Here is a 14,048-nt window from a genome sequence, read left to right on the forward strand (position 1 = left end):
TTTAAGAATTCAAGCTACATCTGAACTTGAAGGAATGTCAAAATGATATATCATGTCCACACTTTTCTAAATGCAACATCAAATTCCTAGTTTAGGCCGTAAATATTATATCATAAATAGATATGATAGTATACAACAGGATTCCTAAATTGGCATGTTCAGGAATGTGCTAGAAGAAACTGAAGTGATAAAACCGTTTCAATTTCACTTAATTTTAAATTGGTCATCACAGAAATTTGGATGAAGCAACACAGCTTCCCAGTCTCAATATGTGTAAAAAATGAAACCATTATTTTTTTTACAGAAAATGCATATATTCCTTGGCACAAAACACTGAACCACAAAGTAGCCAGCCACATCTTAATGTAATCTAGCCTTGTAGGTACTTCAGGTTTCAGGGAATTGTGCACACCTGGAAAACTAGTTTTTCTCAAACTAGTACAGGGGTAGGCAACCTTGGCTCTTTTATGACTGTGAAAGAGCCAAGGTTGCCTAACCCTGAACTAGTAGAACCTCTTCTTCAAGTTTGGCTGCCCTCCTGGTGATCTTTGGAAATGTCCAATTACCTGATAATAAAATGGAAGTGTGTTGGCATTACCTCCCTCTAATATGTTTTTCAACTTCCTAGTCTAGTTTTATAGTTTGGAACTTCCTGGTGCCCTCCCATATAATCTGGATTAACTACAATTTGTTGCAAACTCAATTCTTGAAGACTTTACAACAGACACCTCCATTCAGTTTTCTTGCCTTATTCAGCAAGACTTGTTCTATCCTAGATCCTGGTATTTCTGATAATCTCTCATTTAGGTCTAAACTAGGACTAACTCTGCTTTATTCCCTGAAGCCAGACAACTATTCGCTACGTCCAAATAACCTATTAAAACCGTTCCTGCATCTAAAAAAAAAACCCCACCCGAAGTAATTCTAACCAAGATATCTATTTCCTCTCAGCCTAAACCCACTTTAGCAATACAACACAAAAGCATATATAACACCACACACAACACTTTCAACAACAACAAAAAATCGGCTTTCTGTAGGACCCATCTCGTTCATCCATTGCTCGGCACTCGATTCCGCTCACTGGTCAGCGAGACATCCTTTCCATCGCCTACTTACTACGTACACCGAAAAGACGTCTGCGCCTTAGTTTTGGCGGCTAAAGATTGTTCTTCTCAGGCCGCTTCCGGTGGTGGTGGTGGTGGTGGTTTTTTTTTCTTCCCCGCTTTCCGTCTGATGCCGCTTCTTTGCAATGGTGCGCTTCCTGCAGCTCCGCCAACGAGCCCCCCTCATCATTTGTGGAAATTGTCCGGCTGTGCAGGTGAACGGGGCGGGAGGCGGTTCTGGAGTCCGAGCGAGAAGCGAGAGGGACAGGATAAGAGAGAGCGTGTTTAGGAAAAGCCAGAGAAGCCAAGAAGGGCGGCTGTCGAGGGGCGAAGTTGCTCCGAGGACGAATGAATCTCTTCCTCGGAGCAGGAGATGCCCGGCAATCGGTTGCCGGGCAGAGTAGCGGCGGGCAGGGGGCTCAGATCTTTTAACATACAGGCTTGACGTTTTTCTTTATAAAATTCTTTATAGAATTTCCTGGAGGCAAGAAGCGTTTTAGGACGTTCCCTTTGCTCAGCTTTGTTTACCGGTGGCATTGCAGCAATGTAGGGCTTGAGTCATAATGTCTAAGGGCAGGGGTCTTCAAACTTGGCCCTTTTATGACTTCTGGACTTCAAGTCCCAGAATTCCTCAGCCAGGCACACTGGCAGAGGACTTCTGGGAGTTGAAGTCCACAAGTCATAAAAGGGCCAAGTTGGAAGACCCCTGGTCTAAGGTGTAGTCTTCAGGTTTTAAGGGAAAGAAGCTACCTAAAGGCAGCAATCGTAAGAAAATTCTGCTTTTGCTCCCTGCTTTTTGCTGGCAACATTGGGTTAAGATCTGTATCAATAGCACCTTACTACTTCTGTATTAATAATAATGTACTACACTTGTATGCTGCCGGTCACTGAGCAACTCAAGAGCCTTGGTGGAGCAGTGGGCTAATGCCTTCTTAAGTAACACCAGCTGCCTGCAATTAGTGCAGGTTCGTGTCCCACCAGGCTCAAGGTTGACTCAGCCTTCCATCATTCCGAGGTAGGTAAAATGAGGACCCAGATTGTTGGGGGGGGGGCAATAAGCTGACTTGGTAATAAAGCCGCTTGCCCCCCCCATAGCCCTAATAAGCAGGCATATACATAGAATGAAGGCTATTGCTAAGCACATTGGTTTGTGCTTAGTTTGTAAGCCGCCCTGGGTCTTCGGAGAAGGGCGGGATATAAATGGGATTAAAATAAATGAATAAAAAACTCTGGGTGGCTCACAATAATCAATCAAAATTCAATAAAACATAAAGATAAAAGTTGTCAAGGATGAGGAAGCAAGAGCCTCTGCCTTGCCAAAGGCCTGGGAGAAGAGCCAGGTCTTCAAAGCCAGGTGATTTTTAAGAGCAGCCCCATGTACAGTGTATTGCAGCAGTCAAGTCACAAGGTGACTAGGGCCTCTTGATGTAGGAACAGGTGCAACTGAGGCACAAAACAGAGTTGGGCAAAGGCCTTTATCCAGGATTGTCCAGGATTGTGACTTCAGGAAAAGCCCCAGGTTGCATAACAACCTTGAAGGGGGGAGGTCAAAGATGGAATATCTGCAGATCCAGGCAATTCAAACACCCAACAGCCACTCAGTCTTGAGTGGTCTAAAAGTTGCCTTTAAATGGGCTGTGGTTCAGTGAGGATCTTCTTTAAACATAAACATAAATAATGTTTATAGCGGTGATAAGAGCATTTTACATTGTTTAGCTTTTGGCAACACAAATTAAGTGAAACTAAAGCTTTTGGGGCTTGAACTGTACAAGAGACTCAATTGAGTCCTCTGTTGACAATTTAAAACTTCTGCCTGAAAGATATGCAGAAAAGACAATGAACTAACACATCATTTTGTTGCCCAAAACACAGCTCTTACAGATGGTATTTGAGTCATGATACTATACTGATTTGGTTATACTTTGGAACAGTTAGTTTATCTTTATTAGTTTTCACTAGCTTTTTAAACTCACAGAATCTTCAGATTCTACTAATATTTCATATAAGCTCTTTTAGCAGAGATATTTGAGTTTCTAACCACAGCTGGGCAGCTTACAAATATAATGAATAAATGAACAATAAACTGGGTCAAGAGACACTATATCAGATACACTGATATAAAGACAAACAAATTACAAGTAGTCCTTGGTTACCAATGGAAATTGGGACAAGGAACTTTGTCAGTAAGTGATGCAATCATAAAGTGTGATGACACATGATTGTACCAACTTAATGATGGTAGTTCCAATAGTCCCAACTGCCAACAATAGGCAAAACCTGCATGGTCACATGGTATTCTGCAGTCATGTGACCTGCCAGCTTCCCATTGACCTTGTTTGTCAGAAGCTGGCAGTAAAAGTTCCAATGGATACAACTGCAAGGTCAATTCCTAAGTCGTCCTTCAGTGCTGACAATAACTTTAAGCATTTGCTGAATGAGTAGTCATTAAACAAAGACTACCTGTGGGCATATGCTCCTGTTGAAGCTGGATAGTTCATATCTATATTATGTCTATTTGGAGATCTTGCCTTAGAGTAATATAAACACAACTTGGCAGCGTAATTGATCCTTGGAACATTATTTTCTGGTTGATATCACGATGTATTTTATGTATGGCAGGCAGAAGCTTCTCCGTATTCTTTAGTTGACATCTGCTTGAATGTCTTGGTTGCTGATCTGGCAAAATTCTGTACAGAAAGGCCAGATGGGTCACTGTGCTTGAAAGAATCCGAAAGGCTTCCACAAGAAGTAGCTGATCGATTGCTGCAAATAATGGCCTATCAAGGTAAGAAATTTCTGGGCTAGAAGAGACAGAATGTTAAGTAAGCAGGGTTGTGAATATGGGATTGCCCATAAATTAGAATTCTTAATTCTGTTTATTTCATATTTTGGGGCTCTGAAGGATTTAGGAAAATAGTCTATGATTCAGCAGCGCATATAGTTATTATGCATTGCTTAACAATGGCAATCCAGTGTCAATTTTTATCATAAACTTGAGGATTACTTGAGATTAGCTTGCAGTACTTTTAAAATACAGGTATCTTTTATTAATAAGAGTTTTACTACCTGGCAGTTTTTAGCTAACCTTGGCTCATTTTGGAAACTGAATATGATTGGTTGTAGTTAGTGCTTGGATGGGTAGCCACTTGCGAATATCAGTGCTGTTGGCTAACCTGTGAAGTTGCAAAAAAACATTCTGGAAGAAGGCAAGTAGTGAACTACTTTTGTAGTGCTGCCAAGGAAGTGACATATATGCATTATCAGGAGTCAAGTTTAAATTGATGCTGCTTATAAACACTATGTGCTTAGCGCTCGGAGCATTATTAGAGACCCCACAGACCCACTTTACGGTCTGTTTCTGTCGCTCCCCTCTGGGGGGAGGTTTCAGAGTATTTCTAGCAGGACTACCCAATTCTGTAACACCTTTCTTCCCTATGCCATCCGTCTGGTAAACTTGCAAGATTCATTTTTCTCACCATGCACGTGTATACATAATCCAAACTAGACTGTGTTGTTTCTCTGTGTAATATAATATATGTGGGGTTAGGACACTGAGTTTGTCGAGCAGAAGGTCAGCAGTTTGGCGGGTCAAATCCCGAGTGCCACGTAGCAGAGTGAGCGCCTGTTACTCGTCCCAGCTTCTGCCAACCTAGCAGTTCGAAAGCACGTGAAAATGCAAGTAGAAAACTAGGGACCACTACGGTGGGAAGGTAACAGCGTTCCGCGCGCCTTTGGCATCTAGTCATGCCGGCCACATGACCACGGAGACGTCCTCGGACAAGCGCTGGCTCTTCGGCTTTGAAACGGAGATGAGCACCGCCCCCTAGAGTTGGAAACGACTAGCACGCATGCGCGGGGGAACCTTTATCTTTACCTTATATGTATAATTCTGTACTTATTTATTTTTGTCATATTTTGACCCTTCGAGGGCTGTATGCAATGAAATTTCATTTTAATGTATGCTGAGTAAGTGTATATTCAAAGTGACATAAAGTTATTATTCTAACTTGTGGACACTTTTATCGTTAATATGCAAATAGGGAACAGTTGGGCTGATTTCAGAACTTTATTTGGTCTGATGCATATCCTTTTTTCCCTTTACTGCCAGAGTTGTTAAATGATGGTACAGTGGGCATTTTCCAAGGAAACCAAATTCGTTTGAAGCAAGCTTGTATCCGCAAAGCGAAAATCTCAGCCCAATCCTTCAAGAAAGCCTTCTGCCATCATAAGCTAGTACAGCTTGATGCGGCAGGAATGAATGAAACTGTTACCATTGCGGATGTCGTGAGTGGATTGGGAAGCAGTAAATGGATCCAGAACAACCTCCAGTGTCTTGTCTTGGACTCATTAATTCTTTTTCCTACAAATTCATATGAAAGATGCTTTAGTCAATTCCCCAGTCTTCGTTCTTTGAGTGTTACAAATGTGTTGTTCAGGGATGAACATCTAGCAGACGTTGCTACCCTACCAAGATTAGAAAACTTGGATATATCCAACACTGCCATCACAAACATATCGGCGCTCCTTGCCTGCAGGAATCGTCTGAAATCTCTAACTATGTACAGTTTGAAATGTTTGAAAATGCCTACCACAAAATTCCTAGATATAATAAGAGGACTAAAATATCTGGTTCATCTTGATATCTCAGAGGATCAGCATTCTGGATCCGAGATTGCCTTTTGTTTGCTAAGGCAAAAAGACATTCTGCCTAATCTCGTATCACTGGACATTTCAGGGAACAAATCTATTACTGATGAAGCCGTAGAAGCGTTTGTCAGACAGCGGCCGAAAATGCAATTTATAGGTTTGTTAGGTACAGAAGCTGGATTCACAGAGTTCCTTTCAGGACAGGGAAGCATGAAGGTTGGGACCACTAACATGCACTGCAGCTAGAGTGATAATTGATAATCCAGAAGACTTTATGATTTGAAAACCTTAGTTCTAGTTAATTTATTTGTAGCATAGAGCTAATAATATTGATATTAGTCAAGTTTCTTTCTTGAAGATGATTATGTTATTTAAAAAAAAGTTTAAAGAAAATAACCAAATAACTAATAGCCTTCTTGTACTTATACAAAAGATGTATGAATTTTGCCTGTTCTCAAACCAACAGATAAGCCTGTTGCTAGCTGAAAAATTATTTTCCTCCTTCAACTGAAAAAAAAGATCTGATTTAATATTAACAAAACCTGAAGGTTGATTTTAAGGTCATTATACAAACGCTGGGCAAATCCCTGAACTTCCTCCAAAAATGTAACAGGCTGATCTAGGTTCATTTTTAATACAAGTAGTAGCTAAGTAAGCCATACATTTGGTGGGAAAGTAATATACTGTATATCTCATAACTTGTACATCAGTTTTTGTCTAAAGTCTGTTCCTTGATCAGCCTTGCTGATTAACTCATAACTCAGTACAGCTTAATTGTTTTCAACCTAGTGTGGAAGGGAGAAAAATGACAAAAGTGATTTTGTGGCTTAAAGTATTATTTAGGATTGGGTGTTTGCCGTCTATTGTTGCAAGACTCATGTTAACTACTAAATTTATTATGATCAGTTATACTAAAGGAATGAAATCTTCATATGTTGAAAGGTATCAGGGGGAGAAAACGAAATGCAGATTTTAGAAGCTCTGAAACGCTACAATGAAAGGCCAGCATTTGTGAAGGAGGCCTTCTTTCATCTTTTTACACAAACTTGTTTTATGAAAATTACAAAGCCTGAAATTTTAAAGGTAAGGTAATTTGAAAGACATAATTGCTTGCCAAATGTTGAAGTTTGACCATATTCAATAAATATCATCATTTAAAATGTAAAGATACAAATGGGCTTATGTCCTTCAATTTATTTTCTTACCAAACTAATGTATTAAAAGTTCTCATTACTGTATGTTTCATCTTGCAGCTTGTGATTATTGGGATGAGGAATCACCCTTTGGATTTGGCAGTACAGTTGACAGCTAGTGCCTGTGTCCTTAATTTAACTAGGCAAGGCCTAGCAGCAGGCGTGCCTGTTCGTCTGCTCTCCAGTGTGATTCAGCTGCTCCTTAAAGCCATGGAAACTTTTCCTGAACAACGGCAGGTAAGGATATAGAGCAGGGATCTTCAAACGTGGCTCTTTTATGACTTGTGGACTTCAACTCCCAGAATTCCTCAGCCAGCGTGCCTGGCTGAGGAATTCTGGGAGTTGAAGTCCACAAGTCATAAAAGGGCCAAGTTTGAAGACCCCTGATATAGAGTAAGATACCCTGTAAAACACGCACACAAATTGCCACAAATCACTCTTCCTACGTTCTTAGAGCAGCTGATTTTGAATTCCTTTGCTGAGGAAACAACAGGCCTCTGGAGGTCCTATTTCGTTGCCAGAGACAGTGGAAATAGACTGGTTTTTTTCCACTTACATTGATCTCTTCTTGCACTGGGAGAAAAATGCAAAGCCTTTGCTTGTGCTTTTCATTCATCGGTATATGCTGCATAGGATTCTGTGGCCTACCCACTGCTTCTGCAGAGCTGGATTTGTAAAAGTTGTTTGATACACCATTCAAAAGCATTAATTTGTTTATTTTTATTTACTAACAATTCCCTTTCCTTTAAGATTTAAAGGACTAAAAGCATACACTTCTGAATTGACCATTTTATGAACAACTAATAATTCAAGTTATGAACATCACATTTTCATAATATTGGACTCTTTTTTTCTTCTTCTTTCCACACAGCTCCAGAAGAATTGCCTTCTTTCATTATCTAGTGTCAGAATCCTCCAAGATGTTCCATTTAATAGGCGAGTGACATTCTGTTTGAATGTTTCACAGTACAAATGGTCAACTGAAAGTGAAGCCTTAATCTGGATGAAAGAGGTTTTCCCTTTTTATGCCGTAACATTAAGCTATCTTCTTACACACTGTATATCCCATTACTAAATTAAAATTCAGATCTCTACTTTTTCAAGCATGTAATTCTTTATTAATCTCTCTTCCTAATGAAAAGACTGACAATCTGTTCTCATGCTAATTCCATTTCAATTTAAATTCAATTCATATGTGATTATGGGACGCGGTGGCTCAGTGGGTTAGGACACTGAGCTTGTCGATCAGAAGGTCGGCAGTTTGGCGGGTCGAATCCCGAGTGCCGCGTAGCAGAGTGAGCGCCTGTTACTCGTCCCAGCTTCTGCCAACCTAGCAGTTCGAAAGCACGTAAAAATGCAAATAGAAAAATAGGGACCACTACGGTGGGAAGGTAACATCGTTCCGTGCGCCTTTGGCATCTAGTCATGCCGGCCACATGACCACGGAGACATCCTCAGACAAGCGCTGGCTCTTTGGCTTTGAAACGGAGATGAGCACCGGCCCCTAGAGTCGGAAACGACTAGCACGCATGTGCGGGGGAACCTTTACCTTTACATATGTGATGCCAATAAACAAACCATGTTTTGTGGGATTTTGTGTGACATCTCACCAAAATTTGGCCCTCTGAATATGTATCATTGGAATACTAAGAATCTGGACTAAGTGGTTGGCATATTTATGAGGCCTAATTTCCACATGTGTGGAGTGCCACACAGAAAAGCAATTTATACATGGCTAGCGTTGCATTTATAATCAAATCTCCTGTCTTAGTCCATAGATGGCAGATTGAAACAAATACTGTGCCAGTAATGCATTGTTCATGTATCTTTTCTATAATTATTCATTCTAGACAAATGTTTAGAAGTCCCTTAACATAGTGGAACTGTTGTTCAGGGGTTAAATTTTGTATGCATGCATTCTAATTGTTGGCATCTATAAATAGTAAAACTTCTGTGCATCAGATCATTAATTTAATTTGTTCTGAAAAAAATAATTCTGTGCAAAAGGCTACAAAATTGTTAGATTGATTTACAAGTGTTCAGTTTGCTGATTGAGTCCAAATCAACTACCTGATTCAGGGATTAGATAATTGCTTTCAACTGAACCTCTAAAGTTAATTCTTAGCAGAGCATATTAGATAAGAAAACATTGCTAAATATGCCTAAGAGAAAAAAAGTAAAGCCTATTTTGAACCTAATTCAGCTCAATTTAAAATACAAATACCTACTAGGACTAGGGGTTATGCATATCATATTCCTGGGTTATACATAATTCTTAGAAAATGTAGTTTTTCTCTTATTTATTTATTTAGCATTTTATTAACTAGATTTATAAGACACCTCACCTCAAACAACTATAACAAAAGAGTTTTACACTTCTAAATAGAATAGAAAATAGATTTTTGTCTGTAGATAAATAGTTGTTTAACAACTGTGGGATGTGATGAAAAAATGAAATGCTTTTTAAATTGTAGGTTTGTGGCTGCCAAATTTTTTGTTCAGTGGCTTTGTAATCAGGAAAATGAACATATAGAAAGAATTGCGGTTAATGTAATCTCTATCCTGGCACTTAAGGTATGTGGCTTTACTTTTAATCCAGTATTTTCATTAGGTCACCGGCGTATTCCTTTAAAATCCTGGTTTGTTTTTAGCTTTCAGATGAGCAAGCAGCACAACTTTCTGCAGAACTCTACATTGTTGTTGGGGTGAGTCCTCTCTGTGTCCCCTTTATAATAGTTAAGGGGACAAGGGATTTGTACTTTTCTGTACTTTTATATCGTTCTATTTGTAGTGCTATCCTTTTCCTTTATAGAAACTGCTTGAAATAATTGAACAAAAAACGAATCAGACTGAATTAGATACAACTTTCCATTTTACACTTCGTGCACTTTGGAATCTCACAGATGAAGCTCCAACTCTGTGTGCACACTTTATGAACAACAAAGGACTGGAACTTTTCTTGGACGTTTTAGAGGTAAACAGGGTAGTCGTTGCTCTGGTAGACTATATAAGATGACAGAGCACAACATACATTTAGTTATTAATTTTTTTCTTTGCAGATTTTTTCTTCTGATTCATCTATACAACACAAAGCTCTTGGCCTGCTGGTAAGATCAAAATCAGGTGTGGCATACAAAAATAATTTCATGAAATTAGCATGACTTTTATTTTTTTAAGGTGTAAATAGATCTTTTTATGAGTATTCTTCCTTGCCTTCTCTGCTCCAGCCATGACAAAAAGTTAGGGATGCCAACTGAAAAAAAATCCCCCCAAAAAGTTTCCGTAAGGTTTTCCTTCATTTGCCCTCCAGAGTTCACAAAGCTTTACTTTAATTCAGGACAGCCATATAACTTGCAGTACTCAAACCCTCCTTGCATTTGAGCAATGCAAGTTTTAGGAGCAAAATATGCTAAAATAAAAGAGTAGAATGGATGTATTAAGCTTTTGCAAAATCTACTTCCGCCTTTAATCCTCATCCCCGTCAAGGTAAAATACACAGTCCTCATGTAGCGACTGCCTCATACAGCAACCATTTGCAGTTGCAGCAGTGATGAAAAAGTGACTTTGTACCCAATCCTCACATCTATGATCTTTGCAAGTCTAAAAATTAATGAAAGCTAAAGTAGGATCATTAAGCACAGTCAGGATTTTGTTTAGTGACCACTTCACTTAATGACTGAGTTGGGGGTCACTAAACAAGGACTATCTACATAGGTAAGTATCGGTTCCTTAAAGCCTTGTTTTCAAAGTTGTGTGCTTTTTCCCCCTATCCTAATAAGAACAACGTGGCTGAGGTGAGAGAGCTGCATCCCAGGCTAATGCAGAAGGACTTCGTGGATCATGTCAGTGAACTTCTGAATAGTGCTGAGATAGAAGTCAGCTATTTTGCAGCTGGGATCACGGCCAATTTGCTATCCAGAGGTGAACAAGCCTGGACATTGAGTCAAAACCTGAGAAGATCCCTTATTGAAAAGCTGGTATAGTGCATTCAGTACTATAACTCTCTTGAACATTTTCAAGGTTGACCGAAGTATTTAAACTTGTATTCTCTGTTACAGCATTCAACCCTTTTGAAGTGGCCAACACCAGAATGCAAGATGGTAGCATTGCTAGCCTATAGGTATAGTGTTTGTTAAAATCTTGAACAATTCTGTACTTACTGCTTGCATCTCTGTATGCTGCCTGCTCATGTGCCAGTGGATCCCTTTCCTGGCATAAGCAAGCTTCCCACCCCACATGATTTTTAAAATAATCTGTTAATGAAACATAATTAAAACAAGGGAAATCAGATACACTGAGAACAAGATGTAAAACAGAAATCTTTAATTCATATGTCTATTTATTGATCTGACACTTATGAATATCAGATTCCAGAATTTTAACCAGATCAAATTAAAGGTCACATTTGTGTACATTTATAAAGCCAAGGGCAGTCTAAGTGCTGGAGATTATTGCTCATGTTCAACTCATTAGAAATAAGCCTGCAAATTTGAGTGCCCTTAACTCTTTAGTACAAATGTTTCCTCTTTCTCTGCTTTCTGTTCCAACTTTAATGTTAGCCAAGATTTCCTCTTAGAAGCTGGTTGGTAAACTCAGGTTAGCATTAATTTGGCTAGTAGCATAATACATACGATTCAGAAATACAACTTGTAAGAAGAGCAGCGGATGTTGATATGAGCCATTTTTTAAAATTCTCTCTCCTTGGGGTCCCTATGGTGCAAAAGAGGAACTGACTTTATTCTTTTTTCCTCCATTAACATTACTACACCGCCTCAGTATTTTATATTCTTCCTATTGCTGATTTAATGGATTAAGCATTTGTACAACTCCAGCCATTAACTCTACTAATTCAGGATTGTAGTAGCCCAGTCTTCCACTATTAGCATATTGCACTAATAGGTATCTAAGAAATGCAAATGTTGTTGTGGATTCATTGACTTCATGATTTAAGAATTTGCCAGAATACAAGTACCTGATAGCACAAAATCAATTAATAACATATGCTCATGTTTATTTTTTTATAACTGATAAGTTTGCAAAATATTGTTTAATTCTCAGATCCCTCAAACCATTTTACCCGCTGCTTGACTGCTTTGCGTTACCTGGAGTACAGATCTGGGCTGTGTGGGCTATACTGCATGTCTGTTGCAAAACCCGTAGGTATTCTTCAATAAGCATTAAAACTTCCATTTTTTAAAAGCTTGATGTTTATTTAACTTTTTAAACTGACGATGGAACTGTCGCACCAATTCACAATTACAATAATGCCAAATTTAACAATCCTGCTACGTGAGTTGTACTAGTTGCCAATCGGCTTCTGGTTGTAATTCAAGGTGCTGATTGTCAAGTACAAACGTACATGGTTTGTTGTTGTTAGCTGCAAAGTCATGTCCAACCCATCGCGACCCCAAGGACAACGTTCCTCCAGGTCCATGGTTTAGAGGTGGTCATTTGGGGAATTGCCTGTCCCATAGTCTTCAGGCATTTTCTGCACTCCAATAGGCTCAGCTTGCTTAAAATATTATCAATCTCTTCTGTCACTGCATATACTTTTTGGAATGGCATTATCTGGAGATCTAAACCTTGGATCAGGAAGTTTTTGGAGAGCTCCTTTTAATTGAGAAAGTTAAAAAGCCCACCCCATAGATGGCTTTTTTCAATAGAATGTTCTTTCTTTGAACTTCGTGAAGCTGCCCAGAATCATTTTGAAGTTGGGCAGCCTACATACAAATGAAAAATAATAAAGAGTTCTTATGAGCAAGAAGAAGTAGGGGGAGAAGTATATGAACCTGACAGATATTTCCAAATCACTGAAATGTATTTGCCTTATGTCTGAATCTTGAGTGGAATTGTAAATCAGCATGATTTGCAGTTTTAGTGATACTGAAGACAAAGTTGATTCTGTTGCAGCATACTATGTTTTTGACAAAACCTCTAACACTCATATTTTAACAATGTCCCATTTATGTTGAAGATGCTAATTAGTGGTCTTATTTCTTCTTAGCTGCCAAATACTGTGCAATGTTAATAGAAGAGAATGGATTACAGCATTTATATAATATCAAAGAAAATGACCAGAGTGATCCTGATGTCCGGTATCTAATAACCGAAGTATTAAGTTATGTGGAAACTCATATAAAGTATTATGGGAAGCCTAAACATCTAAAAGACCTACAATCCATTCAACTTGATAAATGAAGTCATATCTTTACCTCTGCCATATAGTGTTGATGGCTGTTCTGGTGATCCGTTTCACAATTTTTGTTTTTATCAAGATGGCCCTTGTATCTTTTTCAAGTCTTCTGTAACTAACTTATGGCTCTTGTATGTTGACAAATAGAGCAAAGACCGACTTTAAAGAAAATTGCTTAGTAGTTTTAACATGCAAGCTTTGAAGAAAGATGCCAGTTTTTATAAAAGTAATTGGGAAGTCCAAGGCTCTGCAAATGGAGGCTTTGAAATAATGTCTTTTCTTACTAGAATCTTTTCGCTTTATTGTCCATTCTCCATAAGTAGTAGAATTGATATTGCTCACTGATTGCTGAGACAAAATAAGAACAGCTTAATGTTTACTGACTTAGGGTAAAATCTTTTTTTAAAAATTGTAAATTGTAGGGGCACGTTCTGGATAAGGAAATGTGGATTTGTTTCTGAGTCTGCAGCAAACAACGGGGTCAGTCACAAGCCACAATGATACACTGTTGTGCATGACCAAAGAAGAGATTCTGGCTTTAGTCTATTGTACATATATGTTTGCCATGATGTAATATAAACCACTTTGTTACTGCATTTTTTTTCTGGGTTTACAAATTATTTTTCTATGAGTGGGAAAAATCTTTCAAGATACTTTTTAGGTTTTATCTAATAAAATATATTTGTCAATTATGGTATTTCAAACTGACTCCATGTTTCTGTGTTCAATAAAATTGGTCATAATGCAAAATAAAGCTTTCATAAGGTCAAATTCATTATATGGTAGCTAACCATGTAGAAGTGAGTTTTATTTTTGCTATTATTGACACTGGATGTAACATTTACATTCTCCCAAAGTTGGGTGGCTTGGATTAATTGTTGTGAGAAGAAAATAAAGTAGATGCTGAAT

The 14,048-nt window shown here is 38.6% G+C and overlaps 1 protein-coding gene across 4 annotated transcripts; it reads left to right on the forward strand.

Annotated features, from left to right (window-relative positions):
- Nucleotides 1-1,121: 1,121 nt before the first annotated feature.
- Nucleotides 1,122-13,836, forward strand: LOC308665758 (protein zyg-11 homolog B-like). Of its 4 annotated transcripts, none has more exons than XM_081323943.1 (14): nt 1,122-1,321; nt 3,726-3,891; nt 5,215-5,969; nt 6,696-6,836; nt 7,007-7,183; nt 7,818-7,882; nt 9,421-9,520; nt 9,598-9,651; nt 9,759-9,920; nt 10,006-10,053; nt 10,696-10,923; nt 11,005-11,066; nt 12,005-12,102; nt 12,951-13,836. In XM_081323943.1, exons 1-14 carry the CDS (start codon nt 1,253-1,255, stop codon nt 13,142-13,144), a joined length of 2,319 nt encoding a protein of 772 aa, XP_081180069.1. In that variant the 5' UTR covers nt 1,122-1,252; the 3' UTR covers nt 13,145-13,836. The 4 variants fall into 4 exon arrangements, with proteins under 4 accessions (XP_081180069.1, XP_081180070.1, XP_081180072.1 ...); XM_081323944.1 differs by having other exon boundaries at nt 10,726-10,923; XM_081323946.1 differs by having other exon boundaries at nt 5,215-5,910; nt 6,703-6,836.
- The last annotated feature ends 212 nt before the right edge of the window (nt 13,837-14,048 follow it).

Source organism: Vipera berus (assembly GCF_964194415.1).
Source record: "Vipera berus genome assembly, chromosome: 3".
Taxonomy (NCBI): domain Eukaryota; kingdom Metazoa; phylum Chordata; class Lepidosauria; order Squamata; family Viperidae; genus Vipera; species Vipera berus.